We start from the raw sequence: 20,094 nt of genomic DNA, 5'->3' as shown, positions 1-20,094 counted from the left end.
CAATAACATTGTGTCATCACGGGATTCCGGAGCCAAGGTTGTCTTAATCGCCGCTTAGCTCGCGTCGATCGACACAGCGACAAAATTAACCGGATGTGACCCGAAATAGCGCGTTGTGCAACGGTGAAATGAATTACGTCATCGCACAAAACTGTAATTACGGCGAATTACCGTGCGTCTTCAACATGTTCAACAAGAATTAACCGTGAAGTCTTATTAATTAATAAATACGGGCAGTCGGTATGTTAAAAGTTTCAAGAGTCAGATGCGCCATCTGTATATTAAAAATGTCTGAAGTCGGCGCTAAAGTGACCGACTTGACCGGCCGATTGCCCGTAAAGTACACCACTATGAAACGAACGCGTTACATGATAACCGATCGGCCCGCGGCACCTGCGGCGAAACGGATATTGATATAAACCAGAGGAAGTGTCGAAAACAGTAATTTCGCGGACCCGCAATAAAGAAACCGCGGAGAAGGTAATTAAAAGTCGCCGAGCAACGCACGGCAACCTAACTTCACATATTTTATCGCGCCCGCGAAGAAGTCGGGGATATGTATTTTGTATATGACTCAGGTTTGTAATGACTCGACACATCTCTATGACATTTTCAAGTTTCGCATATCAGGAGTAATGATTGAAAAAATATGCCCAGAAACAGTCTTTAATCTTTTTGAATAAAGATATTCAGAGAGAGAAAAGATGAGTCTCTATTACGAGTCCGAGCATTTCGATATCACCCTAAAGTTTCACAGAAGTGAGTTTAGCCGGACTTGAACTCGTTGCTGAACACTGAAAAGTAAACACTATGACTTGGACTCGGATTCGAGTCTTAACACTGAGCCTCGGACGTGGCCAGTTGCTCCTGACTCGAACTTGACTCGGTGGTGTATTGATAATGACTCAACTTGACTCGAGTCAAAACTACAAAAGTGAAATTGCCTTGTGATACGGAACCTTGTGACTTGGTTACAACCCTGCAGGCATAACTAGAGCTAGATATACTTGAATCTAGATATCCTCGCGTATAAATAAACTCACAATCAAATTCTTAGAGTGTTTCTTCAGCAACCCGGGCGTCCACGTCGACCTGTTGTGCTTCCGCCCCGTCGGTTTCGACCCCGCGTCCAGCGGCGAGGGCGCGGCGCGCGTCTTCCCCGGCACATATTCGTCTCTGGCTTTCAGCAACGCGAACTCGGCTGCGACGGAACGCGCCAAGGGTAAGCGAAAAGCGACCGCCACGAAGCGGCGTCAGAGAGCTAAAAAAAGTGCAGAGACTTACCACGGTCGCGGTTGTCCGGGAAGTCGATGATTTGCTGGGCGATGTTGGCGCTTGATGCTACGTGGGCAACCTGCGTGTAAGAGAGAGAGAGTCTTAATATTCACCTGACCGAAATATATAACAAATAGACAGCATCAATGATGATACAAATGATACTCTTGTAGCACAGAATTTCGATGCACTATTGAATAGTATATTCATATTGACATGAACCCGAATATTTTCGGCTGACACTCGCCAGGTGTAATCGTCCGTAACTGGTAGAGAATTGGAAAGAACATTGTAAATCAACAGCGGCAGCTAAGTTATGAGTCACAATCAGAACCGAACGCGATAGTGTCTCGCTTTGTCTGGCTTCTTCTGGCAATCAATGCCTTTTCTCTTTCAAAGGGCGGAGACACGACTGGTGTTCGCGCACAGGCCGGCGTTAATTAATCTGTATACGCTCCTGGAATTCGTCAGAACACCGTCGGCGCGGCAAGAACGTCACAATCGCTACTAAACCGCCGTAACTAATCCCGCGCCAGACGCGCGACTGATAAAAAATAAAGGGTGCCGTCGAAATGATAGCAAAATATAAATTACAATCTGGATAGGCCACGGGAAGTACCCGGAAATCGCCCTCAAAGTCAGAAATCGAACCGGTTTCTTTTCAAATCACGAAAGGGAATTTGAATCAGTGAATTCATAACAACTTGGAAATGGAATTCAATTCCGAATTACCAAGATACACATCAAAAATCGAGTTGAGTTTATATAAAATCAGAGAACCATTCCCATGAGCGCGAGAATAGGAAATGTCTGCGCGCCAAACTCGGCTCGTTTTGCACTGAACCGTTTCCAGGAAAAGCATAAATTAGATTAGTATTAGGTTACAGACATTTATCCCCGATAAGTCTAATTATACGACCAGAATTATCTAGTCTAGTTGTTCCGGGCATGCCTAAAGGAAGAGTGAGATTTTCTACGCGCTTTCATCTCGAGGAGGGCGTGTGATAGAGTTTGGACGACGGCGTTGCTAATTAACGAAACAGTGTGCGGGTCGCGCAAGATAACCACGACAGCGTTCTTCGACGGTGATTATCAACACTCGCCAACAAACGAGAACATATGAAACGCGCTATCTCCGCAGAATGCCCAATCCAAAACGCATCACTTTCAAATCACAGATTAGATATTACGCCAAGGCAACACATACGGCATATAATTGACAGGCGGAAAACACGCCTCGGGCCGCGACGCCGCTGTCAAAACAGCGCGCGATAATAACCAGCGGCGAATGTCGTTTCGTAGCCTGCCAAGTGCAACCGCGAGTTATGTCAGCGTAAAATAACACAAAATTTCCATATGTCGTGACGAAGGGCCGAGACGGTAAAAGTAGCCAGCGTAAAGTAGACGAAGAAGTTAAGACATAAATTCCTACTCAATTACATATAATAGTAACTATTTCTATAACACGTTAAAACTACTGCGTCCTACGGGAATGTATTTATCCCGGTTTTTATGAAACTTTCGCTCGTAAAAGCGACTGCAAACTACTTTCTACTTCTCAAAATTCCAAAGTACGAGTATTTTCCACTGATAAACCCCCGCGCAGAAGTGGAAACAGTCATAAGACATAACCATTTAACATAATGTTGAATCACATATTCATATCGCAAATATTAAGTATTACTATATCAAACAATTATATATTGATTTCCGTACCACTAGGAGTACAATCATACAACCAATTAACTGAATAACATATTCATATTGAAAAATATACACTGTCATGTTATATATGATGACACGATTGTTGATATACAATGTTCTTTCCAATTCTCCACTAGTTCCTGACGATTACCCCTGGCGAGTGTCAGCCGAAATATTCGGTTCATTTCAATATCAATATATTATTCGATTGTCAATTGAAGTTCTGTACCTCCTAGAAGCTGTGCACAGGATTGTTCAAAAAATAACTCAATTTCCGGGATTCCGGGGATTCACTGATTAAGTTGTTAGGTTGACTTAAAAATCGCTGCATACCAAATTTGGCTGAATTTCAACCAGTAGAAGTTATATGAGTTTTTCATTAATCATTTTGGGATCACCCATCTTCAAATACATAACTTTCCACTGTAATAACTTCGCTTCTACCGGTTGGAAGGGAGCAAAAATTGGAACGCAACTTTCTTTTAGGCAACTTGACCATTTCACGGGGTTGACATTTTTTTTTATAAATTTTTCATGATAAATTTAATAACTTCAATTGGCTCTGCGTCGGCGTCTACCGGTTGGTATTGAGCTAACTTTGGTGTGCGGCGTTTTGGGATGAATGCCTTCTCGTATGCGTTTGGAATTCTGCAGTTCCGAACGTACCTGTACGGCGTCTTGATTCGAAAAATTCTTGATGGCAGTATCGGCGCCGTGCATCAGCAGCGCCAGAGCGCACGCTTCTTGGTTGTACAGCGCGCACACGTGAAGCGGGGTATTACCGGAGGCGTTCCGCGCGTTAATCATGTCCCGGCCGACCTTGTCACAGTTCAGAAGCAGCTCCAGCAAGTGAAGTCTCCCGTATCGGCACGCCTGTATTTCAAACGAGATTTAATGAAATCGAGATAACGCGCTACTTGACCGCAAAAGTCAATTACGCCAAGCCGCAGTCAAGTGTAATTATGAAATAAATCTTGAATTAATTACGAATAAGGCTTATATTAGGTCGTCATATTAGTATGGCTGATGCGAAAATTGAAAATTATGTATCTTTTATGAGAACACATAGAAAATAACGCCAATTCTACATCACGTTAAAGATAATTCAGTATCTTTTCGACCGTGCCTATTTCGTAACACTTTACGACAACGCCGCGCTTTGATCACAACTTGACGGAGATATCATTCCCGCTAACGCGCGTATGGCTTCGTACAACATGATTTGGACGCCGCGACACGACCCATTGAGGTTTCAAGACTTCCACGTTGGTAAAATAAAAAATATTAATCTCTCGCCGCACGCCTCGAATCAGTGTTGAGCGGACGCTTGGAAAATTTTATGCTTTTCCGAAATATATTAGAATCAGAATTATAGCTACACATTTGCTTTCTAAATTAGGATTATAGCAACAGTTTCTTTCCTACGCGTTTTTTTTCGAAATTAGATTAAAATTAAATTACCGACATTTCTGTGTAATTAGTTTAATTAACAACTAGAATTATGTAGCTGTCCCAGGCTGGCCTAGCGGTAATGCCGCCGGGCAATGCGAAACCGCGCATCAATCGACAGGAATAGCACCAAATCCCCAGAGAACAGCAACGAATACAGGCCGACCGCAATGAATAAAGACATTCCGAGCGAATTCTATTTTGGTCACTGTCGCATACCCTTCGACACCACTTTGTCTGTGCGATGTCTGTCATCGTTACCCTAACACTGAAAAGGCGCGTTTGAAGTCGTTTCGGGAGTATTGGGGCTAAAAATGTCTTTGGACATCGGCCGCACGGTGATGCCACGCGAAAGACGTCGCCACATGCTAAATTTCAGAACAATTTTATCACGTTTCCAAACTGTTTGGCACCGGAATTTCACGTTTGTTGACGGTATTTAGGCACTTTCAGCTTTGTTTAACAATCACAGTGAGAACTTGTTTTCGGCACATTTTAGATGGGCGGCTTAAAGACCCAATTTCGCAAATTCACAATTGTAAGCCTTTGCCGACTTTCCATGACCGCTGTAGGACGGCGGTACAGTCGACATTCTGACTATTTATTACAATGATTTTGAACAAAAATGTTAAATGACTTACTACAACCAAATACTCCAAACACGAGCTCACAGGGGAATACCGTATTCGAGGTTATTTAGTTTTCATGAATTGCGGACTCGACATAACTCAATCCTATGCAATGAAAAAAAATCAATTTTCTAGTAGCCAATTCTGGGCGTAATTGAACAGCTAGAACTCTTTCCTCCTCATATAAGGATATTTTGAATATCAACAGTGATTTCACTGATTTGGCACTATTTCACGAAATGCCTGCGTCCTGAGCCTTTCAGAGTCACTGAACGGGTACAGGCATGATCATTTGAAAATTCAAAGCCAAAGACTATTGCTGTACAAGTGTACATTATACCCTACCACACGAAACTAGATAATATCTACCCTGGCAGATAGAAAATACCTGTCGCGCGGCGGAAACACGAATCGCGAATTTGTAAATAATACTTTTCAATCTCGTATACGTGCGGGCTGAAATTATTTGTAGAAACGTGCCGATGACTTTCACGCCGTCAAGGACAGGATATTCGTAATTTCTAGCGTCCGATATTTGGGTGATACGCGGATGTGGTAAGTAACGGGGTGCATCTACGTTTTCGGAGCACTCAAGTAGATTTTGCAAACCTCTATTACTTACTAAAGCAACGTTTTTTTTTTGGCAAAACGACTCGATTATTTACATCCCTGATTTTGAAATTTTTGAAAGTTTTGGATGGACTTGTGATCATTTTACGAACGAAATAACCCGTGTCACGGTAATTGAATATATTTTCAAATATTGCACACTGTACAGATTCGCAGTATGAGAGCTTCTTTGAGGTACAAAACTTCAGTGTTCAATTGGATAGTATATTCATATTGGAACAAACCGGAACATTTTCGGCTGACACTCGACAGGGGTACTCGTCAGCAACTATAGAGAATTGGAAATAACATTGCATATCAACACTTTCATTCGGGTGCCTTGGAGTTGACTTTTATCAAAATACGCAAACCGGCCTGCAAAAAGACTTCGTGTACCATCTAAAAATAGTACGCTGAGCTCTCTTCGCCCCGATTATTCCAAATTTCATGCTGGTGACGTCGTATTTTGTGATACGGTCGTTGATATACAATGTTCTTTCCAATTCTCTACTAGTTGCTGACGATTACCCCTGACGAGTGTCAGCCGAAAATATTCGGGTTCATTTCAACATGAATATACTATTCAATTATATCAAATCTTGAAAATAACTACTTTTAACTGTACTTCAACATAAGTCCCAATGTTGATTACCTTGGCCGCCTCTAATCACCCAAATACCGAACGGGAGAAATGAACCATACCCGAGGCATACTGCAGACGCTGATTAACGTGCCAAAAAGCGACCGGTGATGAAATTACCAGCAAAACCCAAAACAAGGAACAGACGGGATATTCGCACATCAGGAAATAAGCGTTCGCATAATTTGCGTCAGGTGTCTATCACGTCATAAAGTGCGCGGCTCGACCGTGACGAAAACTAGCGACTGGTTTCCATCCCGAGACGCTGTCGCGCATCGGCGGGCAAAAGCTGAGTAAATAGTTGTGTTTACATAGCCGATGATATACAACTGAATATTATATTCGTATTGAAATTAACCCCGAATAAGCCGGTTTTATCGGTATCGGCTCAAAAATCCGATGTCTCGGGCTCCGTTATCAACAGTCGCAACACGAAACGGAACGGAAGACATCCAGCTGTCTGTACCATGCTAGGTTTCGTTACGGACACGGGAACAAGCCGTAGGGATTTGCTGCGTCATTGTTTCTTCAAATACCGAGAGGTCAGCCCTGTCTACGCGGGACTAACGCAACAATCAAAACAGGATATTGACCGGCAGTGGACAACGCCCTAGCATCTGATCGATACCAGCGTTTCACCTTTTATCAAGCGCAGACCCTTATCATTATTTTTGGACGGTCGCGTGGAACCCCTAACCTTGAATATTCGGAACCTGATGACTAAAAAAGGAAAAATGGTCATCGCTTCCGACCGGTCCGAATCATGGCGTCCTGGTCTGGTTGTTGTAAAAAGCTACATGGTGATTAAAAAACGTCATCACTGCAGCCTGTCACGTACGGCGAGAGGAGAAAATAAGTCGAGAAATGGGCCGAAGTCATTCGAAAATAAGGACTGTTTTACAGTTGTAGTTCTAGCACTTTTATGGACTACTTGAAACTAGCCGCGGACCCCAAAGACGTCCATGGACCCATATTAAGAGCCCCCGCACTGCACCGAAAGATGCAGGCCTCAACAAAAAGCAATTAGACTATTTCATGATTTCATATCCTACAACAATCGAAAGTCTCTGAAAACCGGATCGGATACGGAAACGCGGTAATGTATACTGTCAGAGTCAGATACGATTCCGCTTCTCAAATTGCGTATGGATTCGCTATTAGTCTCAAGTCCCATTGTTTTAACAGTGCCCGAGGGTCCGTCGGCTGTATTACCACGTCAACAGCAACAAAACACAGCGAAAATCCTTTATCCTCCCTAAGAATCGAAAGAATCTACAGCCAGGGCGCTCGCAGATCTAGCTGGCAGATAACGGATAAAATTCCGTCACGACCCGCGGCGGAAAACAGGCGGCCCGCCGAGATTCGGTTACCGCGACACGAGAAAACGCCGCAAAACCGATTGTGCGCGCGACAATGGAGATTTATCAGAGATTTACCGATATTGTCTCCGAATTTCGGTTCTCGACAAGGCAAACCGCGCGCGGACCTATCGTTTTCCTTCGCGATTTCGATTACGTCACAAGCGAACGGCCCGAGATAGCGGCGATTCGACTTCGGATTCGGTTCCGAGCAGGGCTGGACTTTTTTATTCGAACACTTTAGTACTTTACAACACTTTAGTACTTTACACTTTACAGTAGGGGTCTTCAAAAATGACTTTTTTTCACAAATTGTACTGGCTACTTCATAAAATTGTTGGGTTACCTAATTTAGGCCTACACACCAATTTTGGTTCAATTCCAGCCAGTAGCCGCATTGCTACATGAGAAGAAAGTTTATATTTTTTTATATAAAAATTAATGAACAAAAATTTCAAAATTTTCTGTTCACCTCATGAAAGGGTTAGGTTGTCTATAGAAACGATGTTCACCAAATTTGGCTCAATTCCAACCAGTGGAAGTGGAGTTATTGCCGTCGAAAAATTTGGATTATCAATAAAATAGTATTTACGGTGACCAATTCTTCAATTATTTATTATAAGTGTGCCCACCGTAAATACTATTTTATATAAATCCAAATTTTTCGACGGCAATAACTCCGCTTCCACTGGTTGGAATTGGGCCAAATTTGGTGAACATCGTTTCTATAGACAACCTAACCCTTTCATGGGGTGAACAGAAAATTTTGAAATTTTTGTTCATTTATTTTTATATAAAAAAATATAAACTTTCTTTTTGCTCATTTATTTTATATATTAACTAGAAACTTTCTTCTCCTGTAACAATGCGGCTACAGGCTGGAATTGAACCAAAATTAGTGTGTAGGCTTAAATTAGGTAACCTAACAATTTTATCAAACAGCTAATACACTTTGAGAAAAAAGGTCATTTTTGAACACCCCTATTTTACAGTGATAGGAATACTGAGATCCCTCATATAATCGATTTTGCTCGGCACAAGTTACTTTTTAGCCTCACCTGATGTAGTTCGCTCCATTCCTGCGAGTCGTAGCATCCCACCAGGCTGTCGTGCTGCAGTAGCGTACGTACGGTCTCGGTAGACGAGCCGAACAGCACGCAGTGGTAAAGCGGAGTGAGGTCTTTACCGTCCGGTACGCTGGGCGAAGCTTGAAATTCCAGCAGCGTCTGATGTGCGGAGGCAAAAACTTAAAATTTCGTACGCGGGGACAGCCAATACAGCGAGGCGACCAGTAATAAAGTACTGCTGCTCTTTTCGAGTAACCAAATATAATTTGCTTAACTGCGCTACCAAGTCGAGTGGCGATAAGTTGGCGTCACGCGTACCAGCGAGATATATCTTGGCGCGCGCGCGAAATAGACCCTGTATCACGTCAACTTCTTCCAACAATCCACCTATTCGTAGTGTCATCAGGGGTTTTGAGTTAATTTTACGCATTTTATGAATCCTAATGTAGCCACAGCCGATCAACTGCTAAAATCGTGATTTATGAAACTACTTCCTTCACACCTTCCGTTTCCGAATTCAAGCGGCTTTCAGATGTCACGGAGATCTCCATTTTTACTTGTAATTAGTGGAAATTTATGGACTTATTCTGCTTCTAACTTCTACACAAACGCCGACGCGCTTTCACTTTTTAGGAGCACCCAAGTAGCTTTCATCTATTTCCGTCACTCGCGCAAATGGTCGCACGGTTTTAAACCGGTGGTATTTAAATTTTGTAGCTTGGACACTAGGGCTCTTCAAAAATGACTTTTTTTCTCAAATCGTACTGGCTACTTAATAAAATTGTTAGGTTACCTAATTTAAGCCTACACACAAAATTTGGTTCGATTCCAGCCAGTAACCGCTTTGCTACAGGAGAAGAAAGTTTCTATTTATGACATAAAAATAAATAATAAAAAATTTGAAAATTTTCTGTTCACCCCATGAAAGTGTTAGGATGTCTATAGAAACGATGCTCACCAAATCTGGTTTAATTCCAACCAGTGGAAGCGGAGCTATAGCCGTCGAAAAATTTGGATTTGAATAAAATAGTATTTACTGTGAGCACAATTATAATAAATAAACAAAGAATCGGTCACCGTAAATACTATTTTATTCAAATCCAAATTTTTCGACGGCAATAACTCCGCTTTCACTGGTTGGAATTGAACCAAATTTGGTGAGCATCGTTTCTATAGACATCCTAACACTTCCATGAGGTGAACAGAAAATATTCAAATTTTTTATTATTTATTTTTATATCGTAAATAGAAACTTTCTTCTTCTGTAGCAAAGCGGTTACTGGCTGGAATTGAACCAAATTTTGTGTGTAGGCTTAAATTAGGTAACCTAACAATTTTATCAAGTAGCCAGTACGATTTGAGAAAAAAAGTCATTTTTGAAGAGCCCTATTGGACACCGCTACGTTTTTTCACAGCGAGCTCAGAACATTCTTTCACAGATCACAATCAACGCAAAATCTAACCACGACAAATGCACGCAATGCACAGACAAATATTCGAATCGAAAAGCAACACAAGATATTATCTGCACTAATCCCCAGTTCAGCGCGAAGCATATAGGCCACATCACAATAAAAACTATACAGAGACTGAGCGCGGGTAGATCAATCTCACTCCGTAGCTGCGCTGCAATTGTGACGCTACACGCCCTCTGTTGAACCGGGGTCCGATCGCGAAATAACGAATCCATCAATCAGTAATAAACGTAAGCACATAGGCACAATATGGTTAGTTTACAATTGAAAAATCCGACAAACGCTTTTGAATTACATATAGGTTATTATCGTATAGGCCTAAAACCATAGTTGATCAACACTTTCGTCGTTCAACACGTCTCGTAAATCAATACATTCGACTTGCACTCAAGTACACAATTACATAAGTTACTCCTACTTCTACAGAGTGCCAAACCACCGATGTCTACTTTGACCCATCTGCACAAAACCCGGAATCCCAAAGCGACATTTTCTCACCCTAATCATTTGCGTGTTGTCGTTGCAGACCGCCACGTGCATGGGCGCGAGGCCTGCCTTGTTCCTGAAGTCCAAATGGGCCTTGCCTCCGAGAAGGGCCATAAAAACCGGCACCGACTCCGGACAGTTTTTACCTTTGCACAGCATGGTGAGCGGCGTTTCTGAAAACATTCCACGGTTTTATTACCCGCCACAAACTATAGATATACGGCGCCGCAACAACGAAACACACACAATAAACGCGACTCCACAAAAAAACCGCAAGCAAACACTTGTATATTGTGACATCAGGCTTGTACAAACTACCGCATTATCAAAATGCGAAGCTAGAACTATAACTGAATTGGTCACTTTTAAAAACTCGCTTGTAAAACTAAAATTAGACCTAACGACCTTTAAAAATCCGCAACTAACCAACTTAAACACAACTATCAAGGTTCGACCCCGCAGCAACTCGCTAATTGCCATCGCTGATGTAATACGAATTAGTAAATTGCAGATGAGCTGACAAACATTGGAGACCGAATTTGCATTGAAAAAGACCACGGGGTTTCTATTTTCAGACGGGACGGGTTTCGACTCCCAAAACCCTCGCTACGCTATAGAACTAAAACTATAGAACTGGAACTATAGAACTGGAACTATAGAACTAGAACTATAGAGCTAGAACTATAGAACTAGAACTATAGAACTAGAACTATAGAACTAGAACGATAGAACGAGAACGATAGAACTAAAACTATAGAACTAAGACTATAGAACTAGAACTATAGAACTAGAACTATAGAACTAGAACTATAGAACTAAAACTATAGAACTAAGACTATAGAACTAAGACTATAGAACTAAGACTATAGAACTAGAACTATAGAACCAGAACTATAACTATAGAACTAGAACTATAGAACTAGAATTAGATTTGTAGTTTCTGTAACAGTCTCACCGCCGGTGGTGGGGCATTGAAAGTTCGGATCGATGCCTTTCCTGATGGCGCTGTATATCTTCTCGGTCGCGCACTGCTGCACGGCCAGGATGAAATCGCGCCGTTTCGCGACGCTCTGCATCTTCGCGTATTGCTTGCCCTGTTTCGCGTTCAGCACGTCGCTGTCCGCAGTTCTGTACTTGTACCGCATCTGAAAGAAAAGATATGCCTGTTGAAATGCGCTGCACTGCTGTAAGTTCACAGGTAAAATCACGGTCGCACCTTGATCGAAACGGAACAAGTTCAGCTTTGAGCGTAAGCCCGACAAAAAACGACAGCTCAAGTTTAAAAATGTAAGTATATACTTTAGTATAGCTGCGACAAAGACAAGCTCAGATTTGAGCGTAAGTTCAAGAACTCCAGCAAACACTTTCTAAAACTGTGACAAATTGAACGCACAGTTAACTTTCGTATGCACTTCATCACGTTCTTGATACCAGCTGTGTACCGAACCGTTTTATTACTCAATCCAACTGTAACCAATATCGACAATAGCATCTTTGTAACATCAAGATGGCATGCGGCGAATGCATTGATATCATCGCAACGTTATTTGACCGTAAGATCATTCTTGATGTATACACCTTAGCAAGGTAACACTGGCTATCTAAACTCGAGCCTGGCCACTAATTTCATTCGGTCACAAATGAGCATTTGATTGCTGCGTTAAACGCACTGACCGCTTGATAAGCAATCAATAACGCGAACGTACCCCTCCAACCCAAACTCATAACTGGTAACGACGCGCGCCAGCTTATGACAGATGTAATATCAGGTTGTACTGGCCAGCACAGAACAAATCATTATGTCGGGATTATGCAATTTGCGACATAGTTTCGGACAATGATTACGCCCTAAAACACAAAGCGAACCGTACGCCCAATAGGGTGGAGTGAAAAATGGAAAATTTTGAATTTCAAAACGGACACTTGATATGTGGTGCCAAATTGAAAAAAAATAATTTCTATAATAATTTTGGGCTCGTGCACCCTCTAGTGGTCGTGCAATTGCACCGAACGAGCCAAAAATAGCTAATTTCGCTATATATTGATTACCGCTTATGCTAGAAAGCTGGTTTTGGGCTTAAAAGATGCGGAAGCAACAAGTTTCTATCTCACTTCCACAGAACTTTTGTCTTAAAAATGAACAGAAAAAAAGTTACAAGCAAATTATTGATTTTTAGGCTGTTTTTAGGTAAAATTAGGCACTGAAGCAGTGGCTATGATGCCAAAAGCTTGTGATTGATCTTATGACTGACAACTCCATATTAAAAGCACATGAATTGCAAATCCATATTGAAAACACAAAAACATCAATTCTATATTGAAAAAAGATATATTTCGAATATGGATTCACTACCAGAGTATTAGTATGCACAAACTTTAAAATCTTGTGTCGTAATAAAGGATTTCATCTGCTTTCGAGATTTCAGTCTTTGTGTGATGAGGCCATCGCTACGTTCAAATCCCGACACATGAGCAATGGGCATATGCTTCGGTCACCACTTTAACGTCTCTTTCCACTGCCTGGTTGTGCCAAGGATGATTGATCTTTAATGGTGATGACCTTAGATTTTCCAGCCCAAGATATGAAAAGCTTTTGATTGCTGGTGGATGTTCCGCATCTTTTAGATGCAACTTGACAATTTGGTGGTATGACTTGGCCTTGATGTTTATAATTGGGATTTTGAACACATAGAAATTCAAAATCCGGCATGTTCTATGTGGGACTGAGTCATCCATAATGGTACCTTTTTATTTCAAACCATGACGGAAAATAAACCTCCATGCAGAATTGAGTAATATAGTTCAGATTTCCTGATTTTTTGAGGTTCTATACATAACATACATGTGCGACAGAGTCATCCATCAAGCAATCTGAACTATCTTGCTTAATTCTGCATGGAGTTTTATTTTCCGTCATGGTTTGGAATAAAAAGGCACAATTCCATTGTTGGTGGTGCTAAAAACTTGTGCAACATAGTTTCCCATATTACAAAGCTTTCTGATACACAAATTCGCAACCTTGCACTACCTTTGCTACAAGGAAAAGCATATTTTGCACATCCGGATAATGTCTTTTGGGAATGCTCGGTGATGATGATGAAGGCCTCGGAAGACTTGCAAGATTACAACTATGAGCAGATCAAACAGAATACCAGATTCCAATTAATGACTTTGAAGGAGGATATGTTAATGAAACGAAACCTAAAAACGACGTTGACACTAGAATCAGATTGTTTAAAATCCCAATTATAAACATCAAGGCCAAATCATACCACTAAATTGTCAACTTGAATCTAAAAGATATGGAACAGCCACCAGCAATCAAAAACTCACCATATCTCGAGATGGAAAATCTAAGGTCATCTCCTCAAACATCCTTGGCACAACCAGGCAGTGGAAAGAGACGTTAAAGTGGTGACCAAAGCATCTGCCCATGTGTCGGGATTTAAACGTAGAGATGACTTAATCAGAGAGAAACTGAAGTCTCAAAAACAAATGAAATCTTTTAATACAAAACAAGATTTCAAAGTTTGTGCAGACTAATACTCTGGTAGTGAAATCATCTTCGAAATATACCTTTTTTCAATATACAATTGAAGGTTTTGTGTTTTCAATATGAATTAGCAATTTATGTGTTTCCAATATGTAGTTGTCAGTCATAAGATCGATCACTACACGCTTTTGGCCTCGTACCCTGCTTCAGTGCCTAATTTTACCGAAAAATGGCCTAAAAATCAATAATTTGCTCGTAACTTTTTTTCTGTTCATTTTTAAGACAAAGTTCTGTGGAAGTGAGATAGAAACTTGTTGCTTCCGCATCTTTTGAGCCCAAAATCAGCTTTCTAGAGGAAGCGGTCATCAATATATAGCAAAATTAGCTATTTTTGGCTCGTTCGGTGCAATTGCACGACCACTAGAGGGTGCATGAGCCCAAAATTATTATAGAAATTATTTTTTTTCAATTTGGCACCACATATCCAGTGTCCGTTTTAAAATTCAAAATTTTCCATTTTTCACTCCACCCTAACGCCCAATCAGGGTGCGCTACGTGCGTCGCCTAGAAACCAGGACAAGTGCATTGCATAATGATCTGATTAAAGTATACATGCGGATTTATATCATCCGCCATAGGCATTGAGTGTCTCCTGCAGACATGTATTTGTTTGTATACATGCCATGGTTAATCTGAAGTTGATCTGTGTATCGGATATATTTGCAGCGAATGGAAAGTTATGTAAGCAGCCAAGGTACCCAACCCCCTAGTAGCTAAGTGAGCCATTTTTTCGGGAACGTGATCTTGTTTGTGAGGTGATAACGGAAGACATTTATTCAAAACCCCTTTCACAAAGTACATATCGACTGCAACCGTACATTGCTTCTCGCAAACGCAATACTTGGAAAAGGGGGAGTGCGAATTTCTGGGAATGCATTACCTGTGTATTGGATTATATTTTAACGTATCTATAACGCACGATCAATTTAATATTATCAAACCACCGCAAAATGCGGGCACCGGAAAAATACCGCACCGGCTGCGGCGGAAATAACGGATTTTGCGAGCAAGGGTGTTTTCTACACGGCGACTGAATATGGTGTTTCACACGCAAATTTTAAATCACCGTTACCGTGCTGTTTTAGAGCAACTTGGGGGTATAGAACTTCAATATACAATTAAATAGTACATTCCAATTGAAATAAACCCCAATATTTGTAATCGTCAGCAACTCGTAGAGAATTGGAAAGAACATTGTGCTGTTAACATGCAGTAACATCGCTCGGATTGGACTGAAAGAATCGAGACCAACAATCACACTGCGGCGTAAACACAATGTTCAGCTAAATCTCGCAAAGTCATATTATTATTTTCCAAGTGTTTTTCTAACGTCACAATAGATATAGTCTCGAGACAAATACGCGGCGTCTGGCGACCTCGTAAAAGTTTCCGCAAATCCACAAAGGAACAATGACAAGCGACACGCCCGCCCTGAGATAAAGGCACAGCAAGAAATCACGAGCGAATAAAGCGGTCAAAAATCCTCAGAATTTCAGGAATGCAACTGTCACATTACCGCGAATACTTCGCAACCGTAGAATATCCATGATTGCTTTCGCTCATATCTATGCTAGTTTACAATAGAGACATGTACATTGTACGTACGTCCGTAGGGCTAAAAAGATGAAGTAGCCTAATCACTATCGCCCGTCTGATCCCGTTCGCACGTTTCCAAAACAAGCATATGTCACATATTTCCATCAATACGGTAATCCGTTTAATGAGATAACAGAGCGCAATGCAATACAATGGATAGTGTTCCAGAATTACGACGCTTCTAACGCAGAGCGTATTATGATTAGAGCCTCAACGATTTTTATCGGTTCGCCGATAATATCGATTCGATAACACGATTTAAAAGAAATATTATCGGTATCGACAATTCAATATATCGGACTAATAAGGAGTAGGAGATCTATAACTAGACTCGGACTATTGTTATATTTCATATAGATTACGGGTGTCCAGATGCTGTATTTCCAGAGTTTATTTCACGACCAAGCATATCAATGGCTGTTACGCTGCTCATATAAATTCTCCGAAGTTTTTGAACTGCGCCTCAAGCTCGATGCCGTGTCTTTTGAACGCGGGCTTAATATATCAGGGTTATCGCGGTGAAAGTGATAGTTATCGGTTTAGTGGCATCGGCTCGAAAATCCAATACCGCTCGGTTTTAATTACAATGTAAATCAGCGCGAAACGCAACACTTAAAGTGCTCGAATAAGAGGCGAAGCACTCGAGTAATTCCTACCTCTGCCCGTGGAATAGAGTAATTTTAATATTTCGAGAAATGAGTAATTAAAAAAAAATATGTATTTTTCAAAGTCGGATAATATCTATACTTGTGGCTAGGAAAATCGAGAATCTGATCAATTCGAGCACCATTCATAATGACGCCACACAGAATAAGAATGAAAGTTAAAAAGTGAACCTTTCAGATAACCAGAAGAAAAATGATTTCAGTTACACTTATCAATATTTAAACGCTTTCTTACTTTCAACATTGTCAAGTCAACAATAACTACGACTATCGAGTGTTTTGCTACAATGTCGTCACACATAAAGGTCGTTTCTCCGAACGCGACATAATTTCGCTAAAATGATAAAGCCACAATCGTGGTTTCAGGGCTGCCATTGTGGAAAGAAAGTGCCAAAACGATAATCCATGTTGATAAAATAGTTCTTCACTGGGGACGCGTACTTTCGTTACTCCGAAAGCCAGACTCTCACGGCTCGACTTGCAACCAGTACTCGGCAACATAACAAAATGAATCAGTTTTGCAAGAATTACTTTCAACGGGGTCGATTTATCGGAAGAAAAATGCCAAGGTACCTAATCACGACAGGATTATTATTATTATTATTATAAAAATGGGACAAGGGTTATTTCAACTCTAAACGTTGTGTAAATATCTCCTTTCGAAGTATGTTGGCTATCTCTCCCTTAATGTGATCGAGGACAATACGATAGAGCAGTGGTTCTCAACCTTTTTGTCTTCGCGGACCCCTTTCGCATCGTCACGGACCCCCGCGGACCCCCACGAAGTTTAACTTCAGATTTAACTCACGTGCAACCGTCCTCTGTCTTGTGCAAAGGACAACCGTAGGCTTAGTGATAAACAGCAACAAAATGAGCGTTCTTGAAAATGAAATCATACTATTCATATAGAAATTGGATTTACTTCTATTATTTCAAAGCTAATTCTGCAACAGCAATTCTTGAAATACGTGGCCGTGTCTTGAAAATACGCGCCTTCGATTTGATGTGAACGAGTGCCGACAATCCATTACCACAAATATAATAGGTGTGGTGAATGTGGCAATAACGTGTACAGCTTCCGAAGACACATTTGGGTATGATCGCAACAAATATGGGACCAAAAAGATTTTTTTAATGAACATATAACGTCAAGCCTGGTCGTTTTTATATAGCAGCTTATCGTGAAGTCATGATGGAAAGATCGTTGTGTATATTACAGGAGAAAATGGATTTCATAAACATTTCGAAGTCACCGTGATTGACGTTACTCATCCAACTTTTCCACAATCCCGAACAAAACATCTTTAAACAGCAAAATGTTTGTATCAGTGGGCTATTGGTAATTTATCAATTAAAATGAGTCAGCACAGCGGGATATTTCATTTTATATCGGGATTCTGTTGATCTGAGCTCTGGAATTTTACTAGTAATGAAGCGAAACTGCCTCGTGATTTTTCTAATTAAAAAAATACCAATTTGGTTATCAATTATTTTGAGGCTTCGCGGACCCCCTGAAAATGCTTCACGGACCCCCAGGGGTCCGCGGACCCCCGGTTGAGAACCACTGCGATAGAGTATGGTGCGAATTATAAACAATAGATGGACACCCTGATTATCATGCTATTTTACAATCTTGGATAACATACATAGAACATATCTCGTCATCTGCATGTCAACGGACAGCAACTAAATTTCAATCTTCATGATAGCGATCAAGATAGCGTAATGGTTAAGCGTCCGGCTTCTTGATCGGTAGGTCGTGGGTTCGATTCCCGGCCGGGTCAGACCAAAGACCTGATTAGTAACACTGGTATCCATGGCTTCCCTGCTTGGCGCTCATGCATTACTGGGATAGCATGGAGGGGTGGTGCATGACTTAGAAAGTCGCAAAGGCTATATCTGCACTTCCTTGTCCAGCGGCATATGCACATCATGCACTCATGGTATGCATATGCGCAGATCGTGTGTATGTATATCATGAGTCGGTGTATATGCCGCAAAAACATCAAGGACAAAAATAAACTACGTCCTTTCCTTTCCTTATGCGCAACGCGAAAAACATACGGCCACCCTGCAAGGTTACTGCATAACGCATCCGGCTACACACGACCCATTACGCCAAAGATTCTCGCATCATGATAGCCATAAAACGCCGCTTCCTGCATACATCGCTAAAAGTCAAGTATAACTCTTTAGACGACCTAATAAAAGGGCCTATGCTTGCCTATGCCTCATTGCGAAGTTTCGATTTGGTTAGCTTGAGCAAACCGTTAAATGTCGTATTCTGTTTTGTAACTCCGTATTCTATCCCGTCTATCCTCACAGCCGAAGAGCTCATCTGCATATGCCAGTTTTTGTTTCGTGTTATCGAATATTATCGCTCGCGAGATAGCCCGGAGGAGTTAGCCGAAATGCATTTCCGCATGTTCCATGACACCTCGGAGATAAACACGATCTAACGTGAGATCGGACTTAGAATGACGGCGTTGACGGTTGCAAATTGGCCGGAAATTATTGTTGTGACATATAGGCTTGCCCGCGCTAGCGCGGCAACACGACTAATCGCGGTTATAGATGCGAACTACAAATCGTGTCAAGATTTCATTAATATTGAGCGAGAGGTCGCCCAGAATAGTAACCTATGTTTAGCTGCGGTTATAATCGAGATTATCACGTAAAACTTGCGCTTTTGATATAACTAACACCTATCGACACAATAAGAGCTGGCTCACAGTACAATAACCGGCCAAGTGGTCATCTAAATATTCTGCATAACACATAGAAGATATTAAAATTAATATAAAATCCAAGCCTGCCTTCCTAGTAACTTTCAAGCCTGCCTTCCTAGTAACTTTCAAGGCGTCAGTATCAACGCAAGAACGATTCGTTGCAGTGTAGCATACCATGACTATTTAGAAGCAACGCGGAAACTTGTCTATTGAAGCCAATGCGTCACGAAACGGACATAGGCAGGCCGTGTTATTTTTGGCATTTCAGGAGCCAGATGCCAAAACTGCCAAAAATAAAAATTTGAAAATGCCAAAAATAAGCAATTTTTGGCATATGCCAAAAATAACACGGCCTGGCAAATAGTGTATTTCGTTCATGGTGTTGTGTTAACAGGACCACGTTGCAAGCGAGAAGAGCGTTTGTGAAAGGCAGGTTTCTTAATCTGGGTCCAGCCCACCCATTAGGGGTGAAAGCATGGTGTCCTAAATGGTGTGGGCACAGCGAGATTGAACGGCTGACTGCATTTGGTTTACGTCATACTTTCCATTTGTCCGAAGGCAATTTTACGACCATTTTTGACCGGCTTGTCGAGCGCTAAATTTGATAAAACGGGTATCAATGAGAAGCTGCCGCAGTACTGATTATTAAAATATAAATTATATTCTGCTCATGGAACTGTAACCCCCAAAATCAACCACGATTTTTGCATTGTGATCGAGTTCAACATTGTGACGCATTGTCTCGTTTTGCCAGACAGTCTTGTTGCGTCAATGTTCTTAAACAAACTAACCTTCCCAGGACTCTTCCATGCGAGTTGGTAATATTAAAGCCACCTGAAGTGACAAAAGTCCTCCGAAA

The 20,094-nt window shown here is 41.3% G+C and overlaps 1 protein-coding gene across 3 annotated transcripts in view; it reads right to left on the bottom strand.

Moving 5' to 3' along the window:
* The window catches only part of LOC145444998 (uncharacterized), a 69,544-nt gene that overhangs the window by 30,443 nt on the left and 19,007 nt on the right, over positions 1–20,094 (bottom strand). For 2 of the 3 annotated variants that reach the window (XM_080323082.1, XM_080323083.1), the window contains exons 7-12: positions 11,648–11,837; positions 10,705–10,865; positions 8,723–8,890; positions 3,646–3,852; positions 1,285–1,354; positions 1,044–1,201 (exon numbers count right to left, since the gene is read on the bottom strand). In XM_080323082.1, coding sequence (XP_080179208.1) covers positions 1,044–1,201; positions 1,285–1,354; positions 3,646–3,852; positions 8,723–8,890; positions 10,705–10,865; positions 11,648–11,837 — 954 coding nt within the window. Of the gene's footprint in view, positions 1–1,043; positions 1,202–1,284; positions 1,355–3,645; positions 3,853–8,722; positions 8,891–10,704; positions 10,866–11,647; positions 11,838–11,908; positions 12,088–20,094 lie in introns of those variants that run through there. The other variant, XM_080323084.1, reaches the window with a different exon arrangement.

The sequence above is a fragment of the Botryllus schlosseri genome, chromosome 8 (genome assembly GCF_051294905.1).
Source record: "Botryllus schlosseri isolate E-star chromosome 8, Bs_hap1, whole genome shotgun sequence".
Lineage (NCBI taxonomy): Eukaryota > Metazoa > Chordata > Ascidiacea > Stolidobranchia > Styelidae > Botryllus > Botryllus schlosseri.
This window is presented reverse-complemented; position numbering and strand designations above follow the sequence as displayed.